Source organism: Anabrus simplex, chromosome 2, assembly GCF_040414725.1.
Source record: "Anabrus simplex isolate iqAnaSimp1 chromosome 2, ASM4041472v1, whole genome shotgun sequence".
NCBI lineage: Eukaryota > Metazoa > Arthropoda > Insecta > Orthoptera > Tettigoniidae > Anabrus > Anabrus simplex.
The window spans coordinates 90619119-90647056 of NC_090266.1; the positions used below are offsets into that span (position 1 = coordinate 90619119).

Sequence of the window (27938 nt, forward strand, 5' to 3'; positions counted from 1 at the left end):
TATCTCCCGAATACTGGATACTGGCCGCACTTAAGCGACTGCAGCTATCGAGCTCGGTTTTCTGATTTTTTTTATTTTTATTTTTTTAAATCTCTATTGAAATATCTTTTAATATGTCATTATCGTCAAATAAATATCATGTTTTTAGACTCCAATATTATCACAAATATTGTCAAATAACAGCAAACTACATTTTATATTGTAATAGTGTTTAACAATCTCCAATACATTTTAAATCATAAATTATTTCCAATCAGGTACCTGATCTATCCTAAGGTGAAAAATGTGGCTGATGATGCCTACTATTGATAGGCGAAACATGTACCATATAATATATTAATGTCATGTTAATAACTTTGATAAGGACAATGTCCTAATTTTTAAAATTGTATTGTATTGAATAGGTGGATGAATAATAAAACATTCAAGTGCTATTTAATACAAATATTTTCAATACGGACCCAAAAATGAATGTTATCACATGTAATAAATGGTATGTTCCGAGCTGTCAGTGGAGAGACGGCGTGGGAGGACATCAGTAGACGAATAAGTTTGGATGGTGTCTTTAAAAGTAGGAAAGATCACAATATGATGATAAAGTTGGAATTCAAGAGGACAAATTGGGGCAAATATTCGTTTATAGGAATGGAAGTTAGGGATTGGAATAACTTACCAAGGGAGATGTTCAATAAATTTCCAATTTCTTTGCAATCATTTAAGAAAAGGCTAGGAAAACACCAGATAGGGAATCTGCCACCTGGGCAACTGCCCTAAATGCAGACCAGTAGTGATTGATGGGTTGTGTCATGTCTATTCGTGGCGAAAACCCTTGTCGTAAAATTTTCAGGTATTGTTGTGGTTCTACTGTTGATATATTTTTGGTGAATTTTGAGACAGACTGTAAAGTCTTGAGTTATTAAATATTTGATTAAGAGGAGTTGTTGGTAGTGACCTCTCTCCTGTCTGTATTCGTGTTGTGGATATTGCTGTTATCTGTAAAGATAAACTAGTGTAAGTATGAGTTTGAAGGAATGCCTGAGGTTGTGTGTGGAGGCGACATGGGTACTTACTGCTGTTGTTGTCGAGGTCGTGCGGCGTTGTGTTTGAGAGCTTGCTGTGTACTACTGCGAGTACGTCTGGGATTTGTGTTAGCTGTGGTGAGGGGTATGGGTGGAGGGGTAGAAGGAGTGGCTATTGTAGGGGTAGGGGTGGGGGGTTGGGCTTGTGATTCGTAGGTCTTTTTGAGGCGTGTTATGTACTGTTTGTTTATAATTTTTAGACAGTCATTTTTTAATGCAGGAATGGCTTTATCAAAGATGATGCTGGTTTTCTCTTTAATGTCATTAATATTGTGATTAGGATTGAGTATTGGTCCAGGGAAATATAGAAATCTTCGGTTATGTTGAGCAGGGGGCCCTTAGAATTTATGTTTAATTTTGTCATATCATTATTGATGTCTGTGAAACTATGCTTGAATTCTTCTACATGCTGGCCTGTTGATAATAATAATAATTTTGTGTGGCTATTTCTAGCCGAGTGCAGCCCTTGTAAGGCAGAACCTCCGATGAGGGTGGGCGGCATCTGCCATGTGTAGGTAACTGCGTGTTATTGTGGTGGAGGATAGTGTTATGCATGGTGTGTGAGTTGCAGGGATGTTGGGGGCAGCACAAACACCCAGTCCGCGGGCCGTTAGAATTAACCAATGAAAGTTAAAATCCCCGACCCGGCCGGGAATCGAACCTGGGACCCTCTGAACCGAAGGCCAGTGCGCTGACCGTTGAGCCAACGAGTCCGACGGCCTGTTGATGAAAAATGGTTGTTTCACTGCGTTTATATGTTCGTTGTAGCGGATAGTGAAGTTTCTGCCTGTACGTCCAACATAACTTGTATCGCAGTTGTTGCATTTGATAATGTAAACTCCTGATTGGTTATATTTATTGTTATTGTTGACTGTCCTGGTGTTGAGTATGGTGTTGGTGCTGTTATGTGTGGTTTTAAATGCTATTTCGAGGTTGTCCTTCTTGAAAACATTAGTTATAGTGTATATGTGGGTATTGTTGAAGGTATATAAGGTGTAATCTTTCTTGGGTTTGTCAATTTTTATTAATCTGGTTTTACGTTAGGATTTTATCTTGTGGATGATTTTGTTGACCATTTCTTTGCTGTATCCATTATGTTTGGCTATGTCAAGGATTAATTTTAATTCGTTATTTAGATCTTCTGTTGTCATTGGAATATTAAAGGCTCTGTATACCATGCTGTAATAGGCTGCTCTTTTATGTGTGTTGGGATGAATAGAATTGATTTTTATGGTATCTGAAGTGTGTGTGTGGGTTTCCTATAGATTTTGTAAGATAAGTGGTTGTCGTGCCTGGTTATTGTCAGGTCCAAGTAATTTAAGGTACGGTTATTTTCAGTCTCTTTGGTGAATTTAATCTCAGGGTCCAATGTGATAAGTTTGTCTAGTATAGTCTTTGCATCGGTGGATCTATTATCTATGATTACAAAGATGTCGTCAACAAATCTGCACCAAAAGTATATGTGATCTATTTTATTGACTGACGTGTGTTCTTGGTGGTCTGCATAGATTTCTGCTAATATTCCAGAGGCAGGAGATCCCATAGGTAGGCCTTGTTGTTGGTTTATGGTGTCATAGAATTAGAAGTAGTTATTATTTATGGCAAATTCAAGTAAATTCACAAATTCAACTATTTCTAAGGTGCTCAAGTTACTGTGGTTTTTTAAATTGGATTCTATTATTTTGATTGTTTGTTTGATAGGAATGTTAGGGTACATGTTCGTTACATCAAATGAAGCAAGGGTATGGTGTTGTTCGATTTTTAATTCTTTGGTTCTATTGCAAAAATCTATTGAGTTTTGTATTGTTTTGTTTGCTAAAAATGAATAATGCTTTTTGAGAAATTTTTGAATGAACTGCGATAGTTTATAGGTTGGACTGGCTCTATAGTTTATGATCGGTCTCATGGGTACATTTTCTTCGTGTATTTTAGGGTAGGCTTTTGCGGTTGGTAACTGAGGATTCATTGTTATGAGTTTTGCAGATTATGTTTCAGTGAGAAGAAAGTGTGTATTCTTGAGTAGAACTTTTAAGTTCCTCTGTATGTTGTTGGTTGGATCTCTGCGTTTCATTGAAAAGGTGTTGTCTTGGAAACATTCTTTAGTCTTTGTTATGTATTAATTTTTACCCATAATGACAGTAGTATTGCCTTCGTCGGTTTTTGTTATTAGTAGATTGTCCCGTTTTATTTTGTTTTTGAGTTTATTTAAGTGGGATTTATTGGTGGTATTAATGTTTATGTTATTCTTATGAATGTTACTGACATATTGCGGGATCGTTTTACTGATTTCGTGTCTAACTTTAACTCGTATATCGTATGGGATTTTCTCTAAAGCAAGTTCTGTTTTGGTAACAGTAATACCAATATAAATGGTCCATTATTGGACATTATAAATTTTCCAGCTAACTCATTCCTGGTTGCCAGCATTTCGCCCCCGTGTGCTAGGCTGGGCTCATCAGTTGGTACCTAGCACACCTACCAAGACGCATGGCTAGTGCATACTCTGGAGGCCACTGCGTAGGCTAATTGTAGCCACCGGCAGTGCCAATGCATTATGAGAGACTTTGTCCCATTACAAAAAATTGATGCCTGCTTGGACATCAGATCATACAGATGTTGATTCCCATAGGGAATTTAAAATATTTGTTCCGAATGAGTAAATTTATAATACCAATATAAATGGTCCGTTATTGGACATTATAAATTTTCCAGCTAACTCATTCCTGGCTGCCAGTGTTTCGTATTCCAGGCAGTCCATTTTCAACACCGTAGATATGAAACCGTCTCACAGCATACGTGTTTCAATACCATTCATAAGTGAAAGTAGGGATAGTGAGATTCGTTTGAAAATAATTCAGCTTACACAAAATCATGAACAAAATTCCTGTCGTATCATTGTCTAGTTAGCGATGAAATGTATGCTATTGAATCTACCGTACTTGCAGCCTAACTGCTCTGAGGTCATAGCCGTGCCATGTGGCATGTAGTATTAGAAGGTGTTGGCTTGTCTCGTGCCTCGAATGTTCCAGTATCATTACAAGTAATACAACAACAAAGACTGTATGATACCTCTTGTTGTACAATCACTTTCAAAAAAATATGCATAGGATGATTCATTCACTCCAAACCTACTTTTATGAGGAAACTAGATATACAAAAGATAAGAAGGGGTGACACATGTCTGAACTTATATTTCAACAATGTTTTAACTCATATGTTAACATTTTGAATTGTATTGAATAGGTGGTAGTAAAATAAAATATTTTTTACGTATATATATGTTCCAGTATCTTCGATTTTGATGTGTGTGACATAACCTCCCCTCGCGACCCTCCTCTCTCCGACTTGGCAATACATACTGCCTCATGTGGCCTTCTCATCGAGATACGTTTTGACTGTTGGGGAGAGAGACAACTGGAGAAGATAGTCTTTATGATGTAGCTATAAATCTCTAATCACGTTCGGACTTCTCCATACCAGCATGCACCATGAGGTAGTGTAACTTGAACTTATATTTTTACATTGTGATGTCTAAGGTTATAGAGTGTTTGAACTCGATCTTGGAATCGATATGGCAGCCAAAGGATTCTTAATTCATGTAACTTATTATGAGCTTCCAATGTTGTGGTTTTTGAGGAACTGGACATAATTTTAGTCAACACTTCAGAACTCTTGTACTTCAAGGCAGTTTGTATACATTTACTATGAAAATGAGTTGTTCCGTTAAAGATTGTAGACTGGTCGTTCTTCACATTTGTGGACTGTTTTTCAACTATTCTCTTCATCAGACTTCATCTGCTCGGTGTTTCCTAGTTACCCTATGCCTTCGAAATGGATTTATAATATTCATATGAGAATATTCTGGAGTTTCTATGTCATTTTAACCTAGCAGTGTCCTATTCTATTGTTCACTTGTGTTTCCTTAAAAATGTTGTAATCTCTAACTTTTTTCAAACTTCGTCGGGAAAGATCATTTCTATGTATTTCAGTCTGTACTTGACAAAATCTCACTCAGATGATATGCAACCATGGAATACTGTCATGCTATATCTGTAATTTTGTAAAAGTTTTCCTCTCGTTTGTCATGATTAGAAATTTTTTTTTTTGCTAGGGGCTTTACGTCGCACCGACACAGATAGGTCTTATGGCAACGATGGGAAAGGGAAGGGCTAGGAGTGGGAAGGAAGCAGCCGTGGCCTTAATTAAGGTACAGCCCCAGCATTTGCCTGGTGTGAAAATGGGAAACCATGAAAAACCATTTTCAGGGCTGCCGATAGTGGGATTTGAACCTACTATCTCCCAGATGCTAGCTCACAGCTGTGCGCCTCTACACGCACGGCGATTAGAAATGTAACGTACTGTACTTTTGCTTGTGTCTCAATACATCTATTTGTTAAACTGATTTTCTTTGATATTCTCGGAAACCCTCTTATCCCCTTATAATGTCTATCTGTACCATGCATGGCTCTCCTCTAGTTGCCCAGTGTTCGGTTGTTGTTTTGTTATTATGCTTCCCCTGCGAACCCCCACTCCGCTACTAATATACTCCGCGAGCTCTTTTCTTGCTATTTTTCATTTAACTGCAGCAGATACACCACATAGGGACATCATGCGGGTTCTGAGGGCAGGACCAACAAGCCTCACGTGCCCGCGAGCATGGCTGTCACTTTGTTCGGATCATTAACCTTCTATGTTTACAAAACGAAGATAATGTAATATGTTCAAATCATTTTGAGGGTGTTGGCGAGTGGTCAGCATCAAATGTGCCCTTTAATCTTTTTGGGCAAGGTATGTTTGTACATCAATTTTTAAAGTTATTACTAATTGAATGTTAAGGAATTGTATGTTAAATAAATGGTATTTTAAGGAACATGATTGTTTGCTAAAGAGTGCGTTACCAATTTATGTTCATGGCAGGTTTGTCCAGCACTTTCTACACCCTGTTGTTGGTCCATATCATGTTTAGTTGTAGTTGCCTTTGTTTATATTTTATTGTTTTTATATGTATAATATTTCTACACGGTACAATTATCAGGAAAGCAGTGAAGAGGTCCACATAGCATATCAACATGTTCATTGACTGGCAGATTAATTCATTGGTTTAAGAAAAATATTATGATAAAGTGCATAAAATTTGGAACAAAGGAATAAAATAGCCTTTTAGTTACCACAGAAATAACTACTAGAAAGAATAGTACCTAACAATAAAGTGTTCACAAACTGGCCAACAGGGAACAGAGAACATACAGTGCCGTTTTATTGCGAACGTGCCAGTCGCAGAAGCATATGTCACTTGTCATCAGAGTTGCAATATTGAAGTGGAAAAAGTTCAAGCTCAGGTTAAAGAATTAGAATCAAATACACTTACCTCAACATTACCGGTGAAGTTAAGAGCCCGAAGTGCTTGCTCCCTGGAAAATGTTAAGCCTTTGCATATCTGTGATACTTGCGCTTCTATTGCCTGGACTCTTGCTTCTTCACACATTGGATCCAATTTCAACACTTGCCTGAAAAATTCTTCTGCCTCTTCAAATTCCTGGAAATTTAAAATATCTGCTGTCAGAAATGAAACAATTACATGACAGCCCAGTGGAAGGGAAGTTAGGACTGGCTAAATAAATTACAACCCTAGTGAGCTATTTTGAAGATTTTATTATTTACAAACTCTGTTATCACTCAAGCGAAATAAGCCAGAAATAGTTGTAGATCAGGATGTCATATGATTCAGTGGCATTTATTTTGACAACAGTAAGATCAATTCTCTGATTACAGACGGTGATTTGGTAATTAAAATTGGAATGTATTCTATATAGGTACTAGTATAGCATCTTTTTTAGATGTTTGGTATTATACTTTGTGGTAAAGTTCTGGAGAAGCTAAGAATTCGTTAATTTAAGTCGTTAATAACTTGGATTTTTTTTTTTTTTTTTTTTTTAATTTGCTTTACGTTGCATAGACACAGACAGGTCACATGGCGATGATGGGTTAAGGTACCTGGTGTGAAAGGTGTGAAAATAGGAAACCACATAAAACCATTTTTAGGGCTGCCAATAGTGGGGTCTGAACCCACTATCTCCCACATGCAAGCTCACAGCTGCACACCCTAACCGCACGGCCAACTCGCCCGGTCCATTTCCACCCTTTACTTCATGGTTTTGTGAAGTATTAGTCCCATTAACTGCACTCTTTAAAGCCTATAACCCTATACTGTGTTTTACAATATCCTCCTCTCTCATATTTTGCCTGTCAATTTCATGTTGTCCTGCTCACTCACATAAAATCAGTTGTTTAAGATTATTTAATAAATTACCACATTCTGCATGGTTCACTCCTTTCAGTAATTTTAAAAGAAGAATGTATGATTGGTTAATAGAAAATCCATTTTATAATACTTCTGAATTCTTAGAAATGCATAATGTTAATATTAAGTTTTAATAAAAGGTGTATGTTCATTTAGCCTTAATAATATTAAGTACTAAATTATTATCAGTTGACAAAGTCTATTTCATTGTATATGGCCAATGGCAAATAAAGATTCTTGATTCTTGTTACAACACATGAAGTGCGAGCACAGTGATATCCAGTCAAGCCGGCACCGCAAGTAGTTCAAACTTGCCAGGAAAGACACGAGGAGGTAAGCGGAAAGGTCCAAAGGAGACACCTTATTATGTCCATTCACAAACTATTTTCTTTAACAACCTTTTCAATTTCATTACAGATGTTTTAACATCTTTCATTTTGGATCCAGAAACAACAATTTCACCACCAAATTTAGAATCTCAAAAAGGCTCCCATTAGACCAACTTCAACAACCTTGGTAAGATTTCATTATCAGCATTTCGATAATCAATCCTACAAATACTACCCAACAAGCTAGTATTTTAGTTTTACAAATGATACTGGCATCGATATCAATAATAATAATAATAATATGAACAAGGAGTACAATAAGTTTGCCAAACATATTACCAAAATTTAGACATACTATTTTAAATTTTTAAGGCTATTCTAGTTGATTTCACGTGTTTAAGTATGTAGTAAGACATTAAAGATAGTCTAAATATTTACTATAGACAACCTCAGACATTTTTAACCAGATTCTCAATTCAGTGAATGATTATTAATGTGCTACCTAATTGGTGTTTTAATTGTATAAAATGTGTAATTGTGAATGATATTCACTAAGGGGCAATAACTTAGGAGCCAGAACAGGGCTTACCATCTAACAAATTGTTTTAATGTGTTTCCACTGAGCATTTACAATCCATTTTTAATGTGATTTTAAACTCAAATATTACAAATATTCCACTAGTTAATTTAAGACTGACAAACAGAGAAGTACATTTTAACTTTTTTTTAATGTTCAATATAATAAGGACGCCTAGCAATAGACAATCGGGATCCCGATGATTTATAATTTCGAGGACGAGGTACAGGCTGATGATGCCCGTAATACAGGGCAAAAGATGTTCCAATAAGGATTATGATTTATAATGTAAAAGTCATAATGTTCAAATGAATGTTATGTATTAAATAGGTGGAACAATTCTTTAAAATAAATTTGAATATTTTAAGATTATGCAGAAATTAAATCCAGACCAATAATGAAATTTATTCCATGTAATTCAAAGGTGATGTTGAAGTTGATTAGTAAAACCCATCGACTGCTGTTGAGAAAAGAAAATTTGAAATGAAGGAGGAGAGCATGTTTTCATAATAAATGCGTAAATAACTTTCCAATAGCAGTTGTTAACTCATTAAAAATAAAGGCTGAATAAATGATCGCTTAATTTTAATGCTAAATACTGCAATTAATTAAGAATGGGATACACCTCAAGACATGGCAGAGTGCATCATTGACTTCAGAGGTTAGTTTATATTTTCTTACGTCTGGTTAAATTTCAGAAAGGCTATTTATCATGTAAATTTATATCGAGAAGGTTATCATTTCTCTACTGGCACTTGAAGTATGTTTTCATCACACATATAGTACAGTTAGGTTAGGTGATGCTGTGTGAATAACAAAACCGAAACATTTGCTACAAAATTCAATTAATCATCTTTGGTACGGTATAGTTTTTTGCCATGTGCACTTGCGAGCTCTGTGGTCGACATTCAAAGGCAATGTTGGAGTTGATTAGTAATACACATCAACTACTGTTCCGTAAAGCAAAATCAAAATGAAAGAGGAGAACTTGTTTTCAAAATAAATGCGTAAATTACGTGTTTGATAGCAGGTGTTAAATCATTAGAAATAAAAGCTAAAGTAAATGATCGCATAATTTTAATACTGAAATTAAGTAAGAATGCGATATACCTCAAGATATTGCAGAGCACATCATTGATTTCAGAGGTTCGATTATATTATCTTGCGTCTGGTTAAATTTCAGTTAAGGCTATTTCCATGTAAATTTATACTAAAAGTTATATATTATTTTATTTGTAACCACCTAATCAATACAATATATTCTTTACAATTAGGGTGTAATCATTACACCATATTAATTATAGAACATGTTTTGCTCAACATAGCGAGCATCATCAGCCATTAATACTCAAATATTAGGTCAGGGCACTGAGCCAGAATTGAACCTAACAGTCTCTTCATATCTAAAGTTGGACATGTTACAATAAAAGAATGATCATTGGTTACAATAAGTTATAAAATAAAACACAAAGGTACATTAAGAATGTTACCATATGTGTAGCAGGTTTAAAAATTTTTAGCCTACAAGTCATAAATTACAAAGTGATTCTATGGTTGAAAAACCAGTCATAAAGAGTACCAATGTATTACAATGGTTATAACGTTATAAAATATATAAGCATATGAAGCGTGGATTAATTAAACTTATAATTGTTAAAAATTATTTTTCGTGGAATAATAAATCAAGTGTCAGAAAAATCATAAGCTGAAATATAACACATCCATGTTGTACTAGTCAAATGACACTTGATCAACAGTAACAGTTATGCAATCTCAAAGACACGATAAGATAATAAATTCAGCAGTAATTATATTATGTAAACTTATATATCTTCTATGAAGACATAATGGGGAGTTCAACTTGGCCTTAGGTGTGACATGGAAAGCAATTTGACACACGCTGAGGTCTGAAATAAGAGGAGAACCGTGTAAGTTTTGTGTCAAACAAACAAGTGTGGAGAAAGATAAATCAAGCTTACCCCTTGAACTAGTAGAAAGAGTCAACTATCGTTGGGTCATTCTACCACTGTTTCTTGTATTGTAGGGATGTGTTCGTAGAGGCAAGGAGTGAGTCGGCTGGAGAGGGGTGGGCGATACCTTGAGCATGCCGGTTGCAAGCAGAGGGGATGTAACGTGGGGAGGTGGCAGAGAGATAGTTATTGTAGCAGAGGATGTGCTGTTAGTGGTTTTGTAATTAAAAATACTCATAAAATTATTTTTTTGATTCGTTGTGCACAACTGTGGAGCGCATTTGAATTTATTTTGCACAATGTTCCTTCTTTTCTTCCCAATATCTCTTTATTTTTTCACTGTGTTCCTTTTTGCGTGTTTCTGTCCAGCCTGTATTTTTTCTTGTTGGTTTCTCTGCAAATTTATGTTTGTTTACTAAGCTTCTAAATTTCATTCTATCTTGAATGGTTTCGTCCTCAATACCCATTTCTTGTAGATCTTCATGAATTTCTGCTAACCAATTGTTGCGGATTTTCAGGGTTAAAGCTAGATTTAGAATTTTCTTTGTCAGCCTGTTATTATCCATTCTGTGTAGGTGTCCGTAGAATTTTAGTCGTCTCTTTCTGATGGTATCTGTGATTTTTTCTGTGAATTGAAAAATTTTGTGTGGTTTCTTTTTCATCCAAATTCCATTTTCGAACTTTGGTCCTAGGATTTTTCTGAGAATTTTCCTCTCTTGTTTCTTAATGCTTTCCATTTGTGACCTGCCACCAATGATCAGTGTTTCAGATGCATAAAGTGCCTCTGGTTTGATGACTGTATTGTAGTGTCGTAATTTTGCATTTTTTGATATACATCTTTTGTTGTATCTGTTCCATGTGATTTTGCAAGCCCTTTGCAGTTTAGCAGTTCTTTCTTTGTTAGCTTCCTGATTTAACCCTGCTGGCTGAATAATTTCACCTAGATACTTGAATTTGTCTACTTGGGAAATTATTCCACATTTGGTGATTAATGGTTGATTGTCGAATCTCGATTTAGTTCCTTCCATAAACTGCGTCTTTTCAAATGAAATTTGAAGTCCGGTTTTTGCAGCTATTTCACGCAATTTTTCTATGGAGTGGATTGCTTCTTGTCTGTTGTTCGAAAGGATCGCAAGGTCATCTGCGAAAGCTAAGCAATCAAGATGAATTTTGTCTTTAAGAAGTCTGCCAATGTTTATACCTTTAGTTTCTTTTCTCCATTCACGAATCACTTTTTCCAAAACTAAATTGTATAGTAGTGGGGATAGTCCATCTCCCTGTCAGACACCAGTTCTGATTTCGAACGGTTCAGAAATTTCTCCCAAGAACTTAACTTTTGATGTTGAGTTGGTCAGTGTTTGTTTAATCAATTCCCTAATTTTCCTGTCGACTTGAAATTCCTCTAGTATGTTGAACAGGGTCTGCCGATCTATGGAATCATACGCCTTTTTGAAGTCAACAAAGGTGATTACTGTTTGTTTGGTTTTGAGAATCTGTAATATGGTTTTTAGGTTTAGGATTTGTTTTGCGCAGGATCTCCCTTTTCGGAATCCAACCTGATAATCTCCGATCAGGTGGTCTGTTTGTTTCTCTATCTATTAAGTAGAGCTTTAGAGAAGATTTTATATACGAGTGAGAGGAGAGAAATTCCTCTGTAGTTATTAATATCTGATTTGTCTCCTTTCTTGTGAAGTGGGTTAATCAATGCACATTTCCAATCCTCCAGAATTTCTTCAGAAAACCAGATGTCCTGTACGATATTTTGAATACTCTGGGCCAGTTTGTCACCACCAATTTTCAACATTTCAGCGATTATTCCATCTTCTCCTGGTGCTTTGTTGTCTTTTAAATCTCTGATTATTTGTTTGACTTCTTGTAATGTGGGGGGTTCTGAATCTGGAATAGGTGTTGGTTTTTCATAGGTGAATTGTTCTTTCGGAGATTCACAGTTTAAAAGGTCCATGAAATGGTTTGCTAGGAGTTCACAATTTCCCTTATTACTTGTTTCCAAAGTCCCATCTGTACGTTTGAAACAGAGACTAGGTGCCTGGTAATTGGATAATTCTTCTCTGAATGTTCTGTAGAAGTTCCGTGTATTGTTTTTCTTGAAATCTTCTTTGATTTCTGCCAGTCCATTTTGATCATATTTTCGTTTTTCAGATCTGATGATTTTTGAGGTTTGTTTCTGTGTTTTGAAGAATTCATCACGATTTTGATCAGTTTTATGGGAACTTATGTTTAGCCAGGACCTAATTCTAACTTCTATGGCCTTGTCACAGGTGTCATTCCACCACCTGTGTTTGCATTTCCTTGGGGGGTTGCTGATGTTTTGTGAAGCTTTCAAGAGTGTGTCCTTGAGTTCTAGCCAGTTTGAAGGAGCATTGTTGGAGATATTCGCAAGGAAATTGTCTGAGTTCTGTCTCAGAAATTCAGGGTCGATTCTTGGGTTTCTGATTGTTTTGGTTTTCTTCCTGTTGGGTTGAAACTTTACTTTAACAAGAGGTGTGGTCGGAGTCAATAATTACCTTTTTGACTTTCATAATTTCTTTTTGGTTTTTCTTGGAAATAGCCACATGGTCTAGTTGAAATTCTCCTAAATGCATGTTCGGGGATCTCCATGTCATTTTCTTTTGTGGAAGTGCCAGGAAATGGGTTGACATCAATTTTATATCGAAATTCTCGGAGAAGCCAATTAAGCGTTCTCCATTTTTATTGGTTCTTTTGTGAGCAGGGTAAAGTCCTACAGTGGTCCTAAATTTCTTCTCTTTGCCAATTTGTGCATTGAAGTCCCCCAGCAGAATTCTGACATGATGTTTTGGAATTTTGGCTGTAGTTTCTTCTAGTAATTCCCAGAAGTCATCTACCTTCTGTGGGTCTTTTTGGTTGTAATTGTTTGTAGGTGCATGTGCATTGATTAGTGTATAAGCTTTGTTTCCTGATTTGATTGTCATTAGCGAAATTCTTTCAGAAGGAGATGTAAAGTAAAATACCAAATTTGTGATATTTTTTCTCACTGCAAAACCAGTGCCAAATTGTAATATTTTGTTAGAGAGGAGGGTAGCTGGTTTACCTTTATAAATTATAGTTTCCTGATTCAAAATGATTTTTGTCACTGTACCTAGTTTCTTGGAGTGCCAGAATTTGGATGTTGAGTTGGTCTAATGTGTCTGTTAAGTTCTTCAACTTTCCAATTTTGCGAAGCGTGTTGATGTTTAAAGTACCAATAAAATGTTTTTCCTTTGGGCGAAGAGATTTGGGAAGCTCCGATACATTCCCGCATGATGTTCTCAGTCCCACAGAATCCGATGGCCGAGAAAACCTAGTATGAATACTAGGGCCTGGGGTAGTAGTATCATTAACTGACATTGCCATCATGCTAGTAAGTTGAAGATAATGGGGAGACTGATCTTTGTCAATCTCATAGTTACAACTAAGGTATTGAGTCTCAGAGGTTGCCTCAAGATGTTTCCTGGCTGTGCCTGTTTTTGGTCTGCGAGAGGTATTTTATTTCCCTCAAGCCCTCCGGAGAAGTCTGGCGAGCCCCCCGATCTGCCACCTGGGATGCGCCCGATAGGGGAACAGGCAAAAACCCCCATTATTATTATTATTATTATTATTATTATTATTATTATTACGAGAAGAGAGTAGTTATGGAATTTTTCAATTATCGTACTTTTTGTTTCTAGTGTATCGTTTAAATTTTGATTGTCATTAAAATGTTGATCCAAAAATATACAAGCATTCTCAAACTCTGTCATTAGTTTACTTTTCTTACAAATAAATAAAGCTTTGGTATTTCCACCTATTCAATACAAAATTTAATGGTGTTACTCAACTACAACATTTATAGAATTATACAGAACTAGTTTCGACACATAATAGTGTGCTTAAAGTAAATACAAAATTTTAATATTCCACCTTCTCAATACTAAAAAATCATTTGATGTTTTTACAAAAACATTACAATGACATTAAAAGGTACTAGTTTCGGTCCACTGTGGACCATCATCAGCCTAGCCAAATTACAACAGTAAAAGACATAGTGATAAAAATAGTATGGAGAAATGAGAGAGGATCTAGAAGGATGGGATGGTGGTTGAATGACAGATAAAAGTGAAAAAACCGTATTTGCGAATAATGATAAAAGTAACAGAAGTGTTCACAATGACAAGTAAAATCTTGTGAAGTCACGTAAAAACTCTTGATGAGATAGTCTTTGGTTGGCAGTTACTCCTGTGTTGCACGATTGACATATATAACTACGTATATGCTTCTAGAAAGTTGTAGATGTAAGTTCCACTTTTGCGTAGAGGGAAGAATTGTCCGATGAGACTAGCACCAGATTAAAAATTGACAAAGTTGAACCTGTTCTATGGTGGAATTAAAGGCTTTCTGTGTTAAACAGAAGTAGTCTCAGTTCAATTGGGACCCCAATGAACCTGGGGAAAGAAGATAGTATTAACGCGGGTAATCGGATAGAGAACAAGCGAGGCACTGGAAAATATAAACGATGACTCACCTTGCGCTGCGTGGAACAAACTTGCTGTATTGAATGCAACTTACGGAGTGAGCGTAGCGCGGAGTAGATCAGCAGGAAAGGAGTAGGTGAATACGGAGGGGAGGAATGACGTAAGTGGTGGAGGGTGGGAGGGATGGGAAAGGTTCAAGGCGGGGTGTACGGGAGAGGAAGTGATGGTGTTTGCATTGTCGGGGGACCCTTAATTGACTTAAAGAAAGAATTTTGAACGACCGATTTGTTTTTTCTGTAATAAGTAATGAAAATGTCAAATAAAATATTGGGTTTCTCAGTTATTTCGTTAAGGTTATAGTTGGCATTAAAGTATTGATCTAAATGAATGTAAAAGTTCTCTATTACATTGAGTAGAGGTCCTTTCTTAGCTATTTTAAGAATGTCCATGTCTGTTTCAATATTCGTGAATTTGTGGTTATAGTCGACCATATGTTGGCCGATAGCTGAAAATTTGTTGTATCTGACTGCATTGAAATGTTCTAAGTATCTAATGTTGAAGCTCCGGCCGGTTTGCCCCACATAAGAAATATTAGAGCATGTATTACATTTAATCCTGTAGACGCCTGATTTTGTGTACCTATTTATTTTATTAATATGTGATGTGTTATGTAAGATTTGTGTGTTGTTGTTGGTTTTAAAGGCTATTTTCATACCTTTTTTTCTTTAAAACATAGGTGATCTTGTGAATTCCATTGACGTAAGTGAAGATGGAAAAGGAGTCATGTTTAGGTGGTTCTTTTTTAAGTGTGGTCTTGGGCGAAATTTATGATTGTTAATGATGTTTTCTATGAAATGGCTATTGAAGCCATTGAATCTGGCAATGTAGCGGATAGTATTCAATTCGGTATGAAGATCTTTTTTATTCATAGGAACGTTGAATGCTTTATGTACAAGACTGTTATACGTTGCTTTTTTGTGGGGGAGGGGGTCACAATCCGACAAGATTCAGCTCACCCCCTCCCCCACAAAAAAGCAACATATAACAGTCTTGTACATAGAGCATTCAACGTTCCTATGAATAAAAAAGATCTTCATACCGAATTGAATACTATCCGCTACATTGCCAGATTCAATGGCTTCAATAGCCATTTCATAGAAAACATAATTAACAAACATAAATTTCGCCCCAAGACCACACTTAAAAAAGAACCACCTAAACATGACTCCTTTTCCATCTTCACTTACGTCAATGGAATTCACAAGATCACCAATGTTTTAAAGAAAAAAGGTATGAAAATAGCCTTTAAAACCAACAACAACAACACACAAATCTTACATAACACATCACATATTAATAAAATAAATAGGTACACAAAATCAGGCGTCTACAGGATTAAATGTAATACATGCTCTAATATTTCTTATGTGGGGCAAACCGGCCGGAGCTTCAACATTAGATATTTAAAACATTTCAATGCAGTCAGATACAACAAATTTTCAGCTATCGGCCAACATATGGTCGACTATAACCACAAATTCACGAATATTGAAACAGACATGGACATTCTTAAAATAGCTAAGAAAGGACCTCTACTCAATATAATAGAGAACTTTTACATTCATTTAGATCAATACTTTAATGCCAACTATAACCTTAACGAAATAACTGAGAAACCCAATATTTTATTTGACATTTTCATTACTTATTACAGAAAAAAACAAATCGGTCGTTCAAAATTCTTTCTTTAAGTCAATTAAGGGTCCCCCGACAATACAAACACCATCACTTCCTCTCCCGTACACCCCGCCTTGAACCTTTCCCATCCCTCCCACCCTCCACCACTTACGTCATTCCTCCCCTCCGTATTCACCTACTCCTTTCCTGCTGATCTACTCCGCGCTACGCTCACTCCGTAAGTTGCATTCAATACAGCAAGTTTGTTCCACGCAGCGCAAGGTGAGTCATCGTTTATATTTTCCAGTGCCTCGCTTGTTCTCTATCCGATTACCCGCGTTAATACTATCTTCTTTCCCCAGGTTCATTGGGGTCCCAATTGAACTGAGACTACTTCTGTTTAACACAGAAAGCCTTTAATTCCACCATAGAACAGGTTCAACTTTGTCAATTTTTAATCTGGTGCTAGTCTCATCGGACAATTCTTCCCTCTACGCAAAAGTGGAACTTACATCTACAACTTTCTAGAAGCATATACGTAGTTATATATGTCAATCGTGCAACACAGAAGTAACTGCCAACCAAAGACTATCTCATCAAGAGTTTTTACGTGACTTCACAAGATTTTACTTGTCATTGTGAACACTTCTGTTACTTTTATCATTATTCGCAAATACGGTTTTTTCACTTTTATCTATCATTCCACCACCATCCCATCCTTCTAGATCCTCTCTCATTTCTCCATACTATTTTTATCACTATGTCTTTTACTGTTGTAATTTGGCTAGGCTGATGATGGTCCACAGTGGACCGAAACTAGTACCTTTTAATGTCATTGTAATGTTTTTGTAAAAACATCAAATGATTTTTTAGTATTGAGAAGGTGGAATATTAAAATTTTGTATTTACTTTAAGCATAGTCTCAACTCAATACGGAACCTAACAATGAAGTTTATTACTTTTAACATAATAGTGTCATCCTCAGCTGTTATTGAAATATAGGCATACATACAATTCATAATATGACTTAAAGTAATGGGTGTGGAAAAAATTATTTAAAACTGTTTTGAAGATATTAACACATTAAAAACATTTATAACAAGTAAAGAACTTGCAAGTCAGTTATATGTTAAGAGTTCATTGAGGTCTCCTTATAAACAGCTGGTTGTGGTGTTCTTGAATATGTGCTCTTGATAAAATGCTGTATTTCATTCATGTGTATAATGCAGCAGTATCGTGAAAGTTGTGAAGGCTTGCAATTTTTAGTTTATGTCCTAGGCTTATGAAGTGGAAACAATCAGATGGTTTCTTAAGATCTTACTACAGCGTATGTTTCTTAGTTCAATATGGAACCTGTAAGGAAATGAAACGCCGTTAAAAAACCTATGTTGGATATTGTCTGAGTCTGTACAACCTGAATGATAATGATGAAATGTTTTTAAAAGGGAGGGAGAATCACATCAAACTGCCGTAGGACGAACCTCCTGTTAGCCACACGCTATGACCGGCGAGACAGCACTGAGTGTGTGTTCACAGTTGGACGATGTTAGAAGGGGGGAGTAGGGGCGGGCCGAGGTGGCGTGTGTGGATCGCACATGTGGGGAAAGTCAGGTGGGCGTGGGCTGCAGAACGAATACTCAGAGAACTTATTACGTATTATACGTAAAATTAAATTCTTTTTTGGAATCTGGACTTTATTAAGAAATGTTATCAAAAAGTCGAAAAGGACTTTCGGAGTTTCAGAAATATAATTGAGATTAAGATTGGCATTAAAGCATTGGTCTATATGAATGTAGCATAATTCCGTAGCGTTGAATAATGGTCCTTTTCTCAAAGATTCTAGTATTTGGATAACCTGTTCCAAATTTGTAAAATTATGTTTTAAATCATGTATATGTTGCCCAACAGCGGAGAATCTATTATATTTTACTGCGTTGACATGCTCAGCATATCTAATCTTAAAGTTGCGCCCTGTTTGCGCTAGGTAGGCACTGCCACAGTCATTGCATTGAAATCTGTAAACACCTGAACTTAAATAAGGTTTCGATTTATTTAAAGTAGCTGTGTTGTATAAAACATCAGAACTTTTATTATCCGTTCGAAAAGAAATCTTTACATTGTTCTTTTTGAATATGTTAGTAACTTTATGAATGTTATTATTAAACGTAAAGGTTGAATAAGAATTATGACTTGGTTTATCCCTAATGAGCTTAGTTTGTGGGCGATGTTTAATGTTATTGATTATGCCTTCAATAAAGGATCAGTTTTTGACATTGGAATTCTAAAAGCACGGTCTACTAGGCTGAAATAAGTGGCTCTTTTATGAGTTTGTGGGTTTGTTGAGTCATGCCTTATGGTTACGCTGGTTTGTGTTGGCTTCCTATGGATGCTGAAAGAAAATGACGAGGGCTGTCTCTTAATAGCTAAATCCAAATAGTTAACTGATCCCTTATTTTCTGTCTCCAAGGTAAACTTGATGTGCAGGTCTATGTCATTGAGTTTATTTAAAGTGGACTTAGCATCTACCAGCCTTTCGTCTAACACTACGAATACGTCGTCTACATACCTAGACCAATAGTGTATATTGTTGAACGTGTTCATGTTATTAATCGCGGAACCTTCCAAAAAATCCATATAAATTTCTGCAAGTATCCCTGAGGTGGGAGATCCCATGGATAGCCCGTTTTGTTTAACTATTAACTATTTGAATTTAACTATTAAGAGACAGCCCCTGTCATTTTCTTTCAGCATCTATAGGAAGCCAATACAAACCAGCGTAACCATAAGGCATGACTCAATACACCCACAAACTCATAAAAGAGCCACTTATTTCAGCCTAGTAACCGTGCTTTTAGAATTCCAATGTCAAAAACTGATTTAAATAAAGAGTTGAATATTATCCGTAAAATATCTCATGCTAATGGCTACAAGACTTCTTTTATTAAGGCATAATCGATAAGATTAAACATCACCCACAAACTAAGCTCATTAGGGATAAACCAAGTCATAATTCTTATTCAACCTTTACGTTTAATAATAACATTCATAGAGTTACCAACATATTCAAAAAGAACAATGTAAAGATTTCTTTTCGAACAGATAATAAAAGTTCCGAATTTTTACACAACACAGCTACCTTAAATAAATCCAACCCTTATTTAAGTTCAGGTGTTTACAGATTTCAATGCAATGACTGTGGCAGCGCCTACCTAGGGCAAACAGGGCACAACTTTAAGATTAGATACGCTGAGCATGTCAACGCAGTAAAATATAATAGATTCTCCGCTGTTGGGCAACATATACATGATTTAAAACATAATTTTACAAATTTGGAACAGGATATCCAAATACTAGAATCTTTGAGTAAGGGACCATTATTCGACGCTACGGAATTATGCTACATTCATATAGACCAATACTTTAATGCCAATCTTAATCTCAATTATATTTCTGAAACTCCGAAAGTCCTTTTCGAATTTTTTTTTTTTTGCTAGTTGCTTTACGTTGCACCAACTCAGATAGGTCTTATGGCGACGATGGGAGAGGGAAGGGCTAGGAATCAGAAGGAAGTGGCCGTGGCCTTAATTAAGGTACAGCCCCAGCATTTGCCTGGTGTGAAAATGGGAAACCACGGAAAACCATTCTAAGGGCTGCCGACAGTGGGGTTCAAACCTACTATCTCCCGAGTACTGGATACCGGCCGCACTTAAGCGACTGCAGCTATCGAGCTCGGTTTTTTGACTTTTTGATAACATTTCTTAATAAAGTCCAGATTCCAAACAATAATTTAGTAAGTTCTCTCAGTATTCATTCTGCAGCCCATGCCCACCTGACTCTCCCCACATGCGCGACCTCGGCCCACCCCTACTCCCCTCCTCCTAACATCATCCGACTGCGAACACACACACAGTGCTGTCTCGCCGGTCATAGAGTGTGGCTAACAGGAGGTTCGTCCTATGGCAGTTTGAGGTGATTCTCCCTCCCTTTTAAAAACATTTCATCATTATCATTCAGGTTGTACAGACTCAGACAATATCCAACACAGATTTTTTAACGGCGTTTCATTTCCTTACAGGTGCCATATTGAACTAAGAAACATACGCTCTAGTAAGATCTTAAGAAGCCATCTGATTGTTTCCACTTCATAAGCCTAAGACATAATCTAAAAATTGCAAGCCTTCTCAACTTTCACGATACTGCTGCATTACATGTGATAAATCTCATAATTAGACCGTATTGAAGATAATGTACTAAAGTTAAAAACTTTTTATTACCACCTATTCAATACAAAAATAATGCACTCAATTATTTATAAAATATTCATGAGGTACATTGGTTAATAGGACATGTTTCATTCGTCTTTGCGAACATCATCAGCTATAAATATACAAAGCTTAAGGTCAGGGCCCTGAGTTTATTTAAATGGTTAAAAATGTCGTTATGTTAAAAGAATGGTAAAGTTGTGATAAAGGTGGTTGTATAGTATTAAAATTAGACTGTAACATATTATACAGATTAGCATCAAAAATTTTTCATAAAGTACAATGAATATTAATAATCTGAAAAGTAAAAGCAATCATAAAGGTTGTTAAAATAGAAAAGATGTAACAGTAGACATTAAAAAAAAAACTTCGATGTTTGAAGCGTGGATTAATTGGAAAGTTGTTGGGTGTAAACGTGAAGTTTGAAATCCGTTAGACCGGTGAAAATATTTGCTAGCAATGACAGCGTGAATAGGACAAGGCAGGCCACTTGTTATTGCCTCTAGTGAATTGTGTTGAATTGAAACAGATAGTATTGTAGGCACTAAAATACGTCCATATATGACGCGTGCCTCACGCAGTTAACGCTAGTGGCCACTCCCTTTCTATTACAGCAGATTTAAAAATAATTTTCAAGTTCATGCTTTCAACATTATCCACGCATCATATATGGACGTATTTTAGTGCCTACAATACTATCTGTTTCAATTCAACACAATTCACTAGAGGCAATAACAAGTGGCCTGCCTTGTCCTATTCATGCTGTCATCGCTAGCAAATATTTTCACCGGTCTAACGGATTTCAAACTTCAAGTTTACCACCCAACAACTCTACAATTAATCCACGCTTCAAACATCGAAGTTTTTTTAATGTCTACTATTACATCTTTTCTATTTTAACAACCTTTATGATTGCTTTTACTTTTCAGATTATTAATATTCATTGTACTTTATGGAAAATTTTTGATGCTAATCTGTATAATATGTTACAGTCTAATTTTAATACTATACAACCACTTTTATCACAACTTTACCATTCTTTTAACATAACAACATTTTTAACCATTTAAATAAACTCAGGGCCCTGACCTTAAGCTTTGTATATTTATAGCTGATGATGTTCGAAAAGACGAATGAAACATGTCCTATTAACCAATGTACCTCATGAATATTTTATAAATAATTGAGTGCATTATTTTTGTATTGAATAGGTGGTAATAAAAAGTTTTTTGAACTTTAGTACTGCTGCATTATACACATGATTGAAATACAGCATTTTATCAAGAGCACATATTCAAGAACACCGCAACTGGCTGTTTATAAGGAGATCTCAATGAACTCTTAACATATAACTGACTTGCAAGTTCTTTACTTGTTATAAATGTTTTTAATGTGTTAATATCTTCAAAACAGTTTTAAATAGTTTTTTCCACACCCATTACTTTAAGTCATATTGTGAATTGTATGTATGCCTACTTTTCAATAACAGCTGAGGATGACACTATTATGTGTCGAAACTAGTTCTGTATAATTCTATAAATGTTGTAGTTGAGTAACAGCATTAAATTTTGTATTGAATAGGTGGAAATACCAAAACTTTATTTATTTGTAATTCTTAGTTCAATATGGAATAATTAAATTTCTTACGTTAAATTTACTTTTCCTAACGTGTTTTAGGATCTGAAGATCTTTTTCAATGTTGGTCAAATTATGTCCAGTCTCTTTCATATGATTACTCATTGCGGAATGTTTATTATGTTTAGAAGCGTTGTAATGTTCAAGGTATCTGGTTTGAAAACTACGCCCAGCTTGCCCGATGTACGAAAACTAGCATTGGGTACATTTAAGTCTATAGATTCCAGAGTTTGAAAATTTATTGTAATATGAATTTACGGTGTTGGAGTTGAGAAATATTTTTCGATTTGTGTTCCGAGTTCTATAAGCAAGATTGATATCATATTTCTTCATCGAGTTTGTGACTTGATATAAAGCTGGGTTTGTATAAGTAAAGGCAGCAAATTTTGTTTTCTTAGATTTATCCGGAGTTAACTTAGTTGCAGTTCTTAGTTTAATCTTATTATTTTATGAATCAGAATTGGATTATAACCATTAAGTTTGGCTAAATCTTTAATGTAATTTAACTCCTTTTTGAGATTCTCAACTGTCAGCGGAATCTTTAATGTTCTGTAAACAAGACTGAAAAATGTTGCCTGTTTGTGGGACTGTGGGTGCAAGGATTCATTTCTTATGGTAATGGGAGCAGAAGAAGGTTTCCTGAAGATTTGGAATATGAATTTATCACTTCCTCTTGAAATGTTTAAATTCAAAAAATTCAAAGAACCATTGACTTCATCTTCCTTTGTGAACCTGATATTACTATCAAGCTTAGTGAGGAATGTTAACACACTATCACTACACTCCATGAGAAAATTTCTGCATCCATTATATCATTTCTCAGCCATGAATCAACTCCTATTACAATATCTGGTAAGGATATATCTATTAAATAACTTAATTCTATTCCTTTCTTTACAATACTTCTACAGTTCAACACTAACATTTTTATATCATCCCTACTTGACTTCCAGATCTCTGTACCCTTATTTTTTTATTCATTTAAATAAGACAAAAGAAAAGGTAGGAAAGGGAAATGTAGAGTAGGGGATAGGAAAAGACCAGTGGAACAGGATCACGGTAGGAAAAAATGGAGGAGGAAGTAGCTTGAGCAGCCATCAGGAAAGATGTGGCTGAGCAGGATGGGAGGGGATCAAATGAGGTGGGTAGGGTGGAGGCTCTGGTCATGGGGGATTCCATTGTTAGACATGTGGTAAAGGTGTGTGGAGGAAAGGGAACCAGGGTAGAGTGTTATCCAGAAATTAGGTTAAGGCGGATGTTGAGGAAAGTAGAAGAGAAGGAGGAGAGAAAGGAGAGGGTGGTAGTGTTTCACATTGGTACCAACAATGTAAGACAAGCAGGTATAAATACCAACATAGCTGGGGATGTGTGGATCTGGTAAGTAAAGTATGGATGAAGTTTAAGGAAGTGGAGATTGTTATCAGTGGAATATTGTGTAGGAGGAATACTGACTGGAAGGTGACTGGGGATGTAAATGGGAAACTGGGAGTGAGATAGCATACCTGCCAACTTTTGAAAAGGGCTATCAGTAAAAATCACACGCGACAAAAAATCTAAGCATTTTTTACATACCCCGGCTTATAAGTCTTAAAAATCACAAATTCAAATAATCCACCTATTCAATACATGCAATGTTCTTATAGTTAGGACTTAATCCTTGTCTTAACTATCTAATTGGGACATGTTTCACCCTTCTGCCATGCATCGTCAGCCAACATCCTGATTATGTTCTAAAATACTATTTAGTTTCTACATTGTACAGGCTTAAAAAGTCTATTTCACAGGTTCTTGTTTGATTGTTTGAAAAATAGCACTAGATTATGAAATACCTAAGAATAACAGCTTAGCTATCATAATGGTACAACTGATTATGAGATCATTTAATTAAAAATTAAAATGTGTTGACAATCTTGTTAGGTTCTTCTTGGTCTGATCGTCCAATGTCTAAAACTTCATTCTAGCTTGAATTTTATTATATCAAAATTACTGGAAACAGTTGCACTTCCATTAACTTCTAAATAGAGAATCTGGTTAAAAACTTAGTTTATGGTTAAAAATAAAACTCTGATGTCTTCTTAAAAGCTTTTTGCAACATTGTAATGCAATATGTTGATATTTACTATCCCTTATAACTGTCCTCCATTGAGAGTACGTCTCTGATTACGATTATTTAGAAGACGATGTGTTGACATTATCATTAATACACTGACTGACAGAGCAAATGCAACACCAAGAAGGAGTGGTTCGAAAGGGATGAAAGTTGGGGAAAAAACAGAGACGGCACGGACGAATAACTGATGTTTATTTCAAACCGATATGCAAGTTACACAATGCGCACGGCATCGACTCAGTAGGATGTAGGACCACCGCGAGCGGCGATGCACGCAGAAACACGTCGAGGTACAGAGTCAATAAGAGTGCGGATGGTGTCCTGAGGGATGGTTCTCCATTCTCTGTCAACCATTTGCCACAGTTGGTCGTCCGTACGAGGCTGGGGCAGAGTTTGCAAACGGCGTCCAATGAGATCCCACACGTGTTCGATTGGTGAGAGATCCGGAGAGTACGCTGGCCACGGAAGCATCTCTACACCTCGTAGAGCCTGTTGGGAAATGCGAGCAGTGTGTGGGCGGGCATTATCCTGCTGAAACAGAGCATTGGGCAGCCCCTGAAGGTACGGGAGTGCCACCGGCCGCAGCACATGCTGCACGTAGCGGCGGGCATTTAACGTGCCTTGAATACGCACTAGAGGTGACGTGGAATCATATGCAATAGCGCCCCAAACCATGATGCCGCGTTGTCTAGCGGTAGGGCACTCCACAGTTACTGCCGGATTTGACCTTTCTCCACGCCGACGCCACACTCGTCTGCGGTGACTATCACTGACAGAACAGAAGCGTGACTCATCGGAGAACACGACGTTCCGCCATTCCCTCATCCAAGTCGCTCTAGCCCAGCACCATGCCAGGCGTGCACGTCTATGCTGTGGAGTCAATGGTAGTCTTCTGAGCGGACGCCGGGAGTGCAGGCCTCCTTCAACCAATCGACAGGAAATTGTTCTGGTCGATATTGGAACAGCCAGGGTGTCTTGCACATGCTGAAGAATGGCGGCTGACGTGGCGTGCGGGGCTGCCACCGCTTGGCGGCGGATGCGCCGATCCTCGCGTGCTCACGTCACTCGGGCTGCGCCTGGACCCCTCGCACGTGCCACATGTCCCTGCGCCAACCATCTTCGCCACAGGCGCTGCACCGTGGACACATCCCTATGGGTATCGGCTGCGATTTGACGAAGCGACCAACCTGCCCTTCTCAGCCCGATCACCATACCCCTCGTAAAGTCGTCTGTCTGCTGGAAATGCCTCCGTTGACGGCGGCCTGGCATTCTTAGCTATACACGTGTCCTGTGGCACACGACAACACGTTCTACAATGACTGCCGGCTGAGAAATCACGGTACGAAGTGGGCCATTCGCCAACGCCGTGTCCCATTTATCGTTCGCTACGTGCGCAGCACAGCGGCACATTTCACATCATGAGCATACCTCAGTGACGTCAGTCTACCCTGCAATTGGCATAAAGTTCTGACCACTCCTTCTTGGTGTTGCATTTGCTCTGTCAGTCAGTGTATTACTATTTAATAAATTAATTGTCGTATCTGGCTTTATTCTTCGGTCCTGTTGTCAGTATAATTGATGGAAATGTCAGAAAGAATTGTTTGAACTTATTTGATTTTAAGTTGAAATTGCTGCCTCTTGTTGTATTGTTGGTCTAAGGGGACACTCAACTTCAATATTAGATAATATGTAGGTGTTGCTTCTAGATTGTAGATCTAATTTTTTGAGAAGACGTCAGAGTTTTCTTTATAACCATAAACTAGGTCATGAATAAATCCAACATGAAACTGTACTTCCAGACATTTGAAGAAACATATTCTGTTGATTTAGCGTAACTTATGTGTTTACCGCACTTCACATATTTACTTAAATCATTTTTTCTACCATGTGCCAATATTAATATCACCCCTACGTACAGTGCAAAAGGCAAATTCCCTTTCTTGATTTTAGTATGCACAGAAAATCAACAGCATATGAGTCTTTAAATGTCTGGAAGTACTGTTTCTTGTTGGATTTATTCATGATAATCTACAATAGGAATATAGCATATGAAAATGTCCAAGAACAAATGTCTCAATATCTACTGAAACATCAAAAGGAACCTGGATCACTGAACGTCACATAAAATGATAACAAAAAAATTAAGGCAGTCAAACACTTCATTAAAATATTTCAAAGCACACAAAGTCTTAAACCATTAAATGAACAATGATGCCAACCTCGTAGACAAAGAATATGCACATGGTAAAAAAAAATACACACACGTGGAACAAATGTAACTCTTCTTCCTTATAATTTAATGGGCTTCGCTAACAGCAGTATACACAGTCACTGTAACAAATGTAATTAGTCCAACGAATACAGGAAACTGCGAAGCACGAAGTTATAACACAAAAACTCGAACACTTCATTAAAATATGCCATAACCTTAAAAGGCCAAACATTCAAGGAACGCCAACTTCGCGAACAAAGAACAACACTCACATGGTCAAAGATTACAGGTTAAATCACACAAGCGAATGGAGTGGAACAAAGAATTCGCAGAGCAGAGCCTGTCGACAACTAAGACACACATGGAAGAACTGTTATCCCGGCTTTAAATTCAATTCCAATAATGACACAAACATCACAGGTTAAAAATACCAATCATATCAAAGAATGAGTTATCGGTAGACTTGCCTTCGACCAAGAGTGAGCGTGCATCGAACCACGCAAACAATTGATTGCACAGAAGTGGAGCTATTATTGAATGTTGTTTCAATTTTTGTCCGCGAAGTCGTAAAAAGACACCGTCCATCCATAAAACCGTAAAATGCTGTAATTTCCATAAATTTTATGGATAAACCGTAAAAGTTGGCAGGTATGAGATAGGGATCTGTGCTCAGTTGGCCTTTACTTAAATCACAGTGGTACGTATAAGTTAGGAAATTTGTTTACAAGGTACATTTAGGGAAACGGGGTGTTCTAGAGGGCAGTGATAAGGGTACAGGAATCTGGAAGTCAAGTAGGGATGACATAAATATGTTAGTGTTGAACTGTAGAAGTAGTGTAAAGAAATGAATAGAATGAAGTATTTTAATAGATATATACTAATCAGATATTGTAATAGGAGTTGAATCACGGCTCAGAAATGATATAACGGGTGCAGAAATTTTCTCACGGAACTGGAGTGGAGATAGGATAGGAATGGCAGGAGGGGAGTATTTCTTCTGGTGAATGAAGAATTAGTAAGCTACGAAAAAATGAAAGATGACAAACATGAAATTCTAGGTGTAATGCTCATATCTAAAAATAATAGGCAATTGATGTCTTTGGAGTGTACAGACAGGGAAACGGGTAGCGCTGATTAGGAATTATGTGATAAGATTACCAGCTATGTGGGAAACGATATGGAAAGGAACATGATTGTAGCAGGTGATCTGAATTTAGCAAATGTCAATTGGGAAGGTAATGCAAACGACAGGAAGCATGACAAACGAATGGCAAATAAGTTAATATGGGAAGGTTTGTTGAGTCAGAAAATGATGGA

At 36.8% G+C, this 27938-nt stretch overlaps 1 protein-coding gene across 1 annotated transcript in view; it reads right to left on the minus strand.

Moving 5' to 3' along the window:
* Positions 1–1066: 1066 nt before the first annotated feature.
* LOC136863424 (stress-induced-phosphoprotein 1) overlaps positions 1067–27938 on the minus strand; it is a 153916-nt gene continuing 127044 nt past the window's right edge. Inside the window, exons 4-5 of the mRNA XM_068225942.1 lie at positions 6448–6615; positions 1067–1258 (exon numbers count right to left, since the gene is read on the minus strand). Of these exons, the coding sequence (XP_068082043.1) occupies positions 1067–1258; positions 6448–6615 (360 nt within the window). The remainder of the gene's footprint in view (positions 1259–6447; positions 6616–27938) is intronic.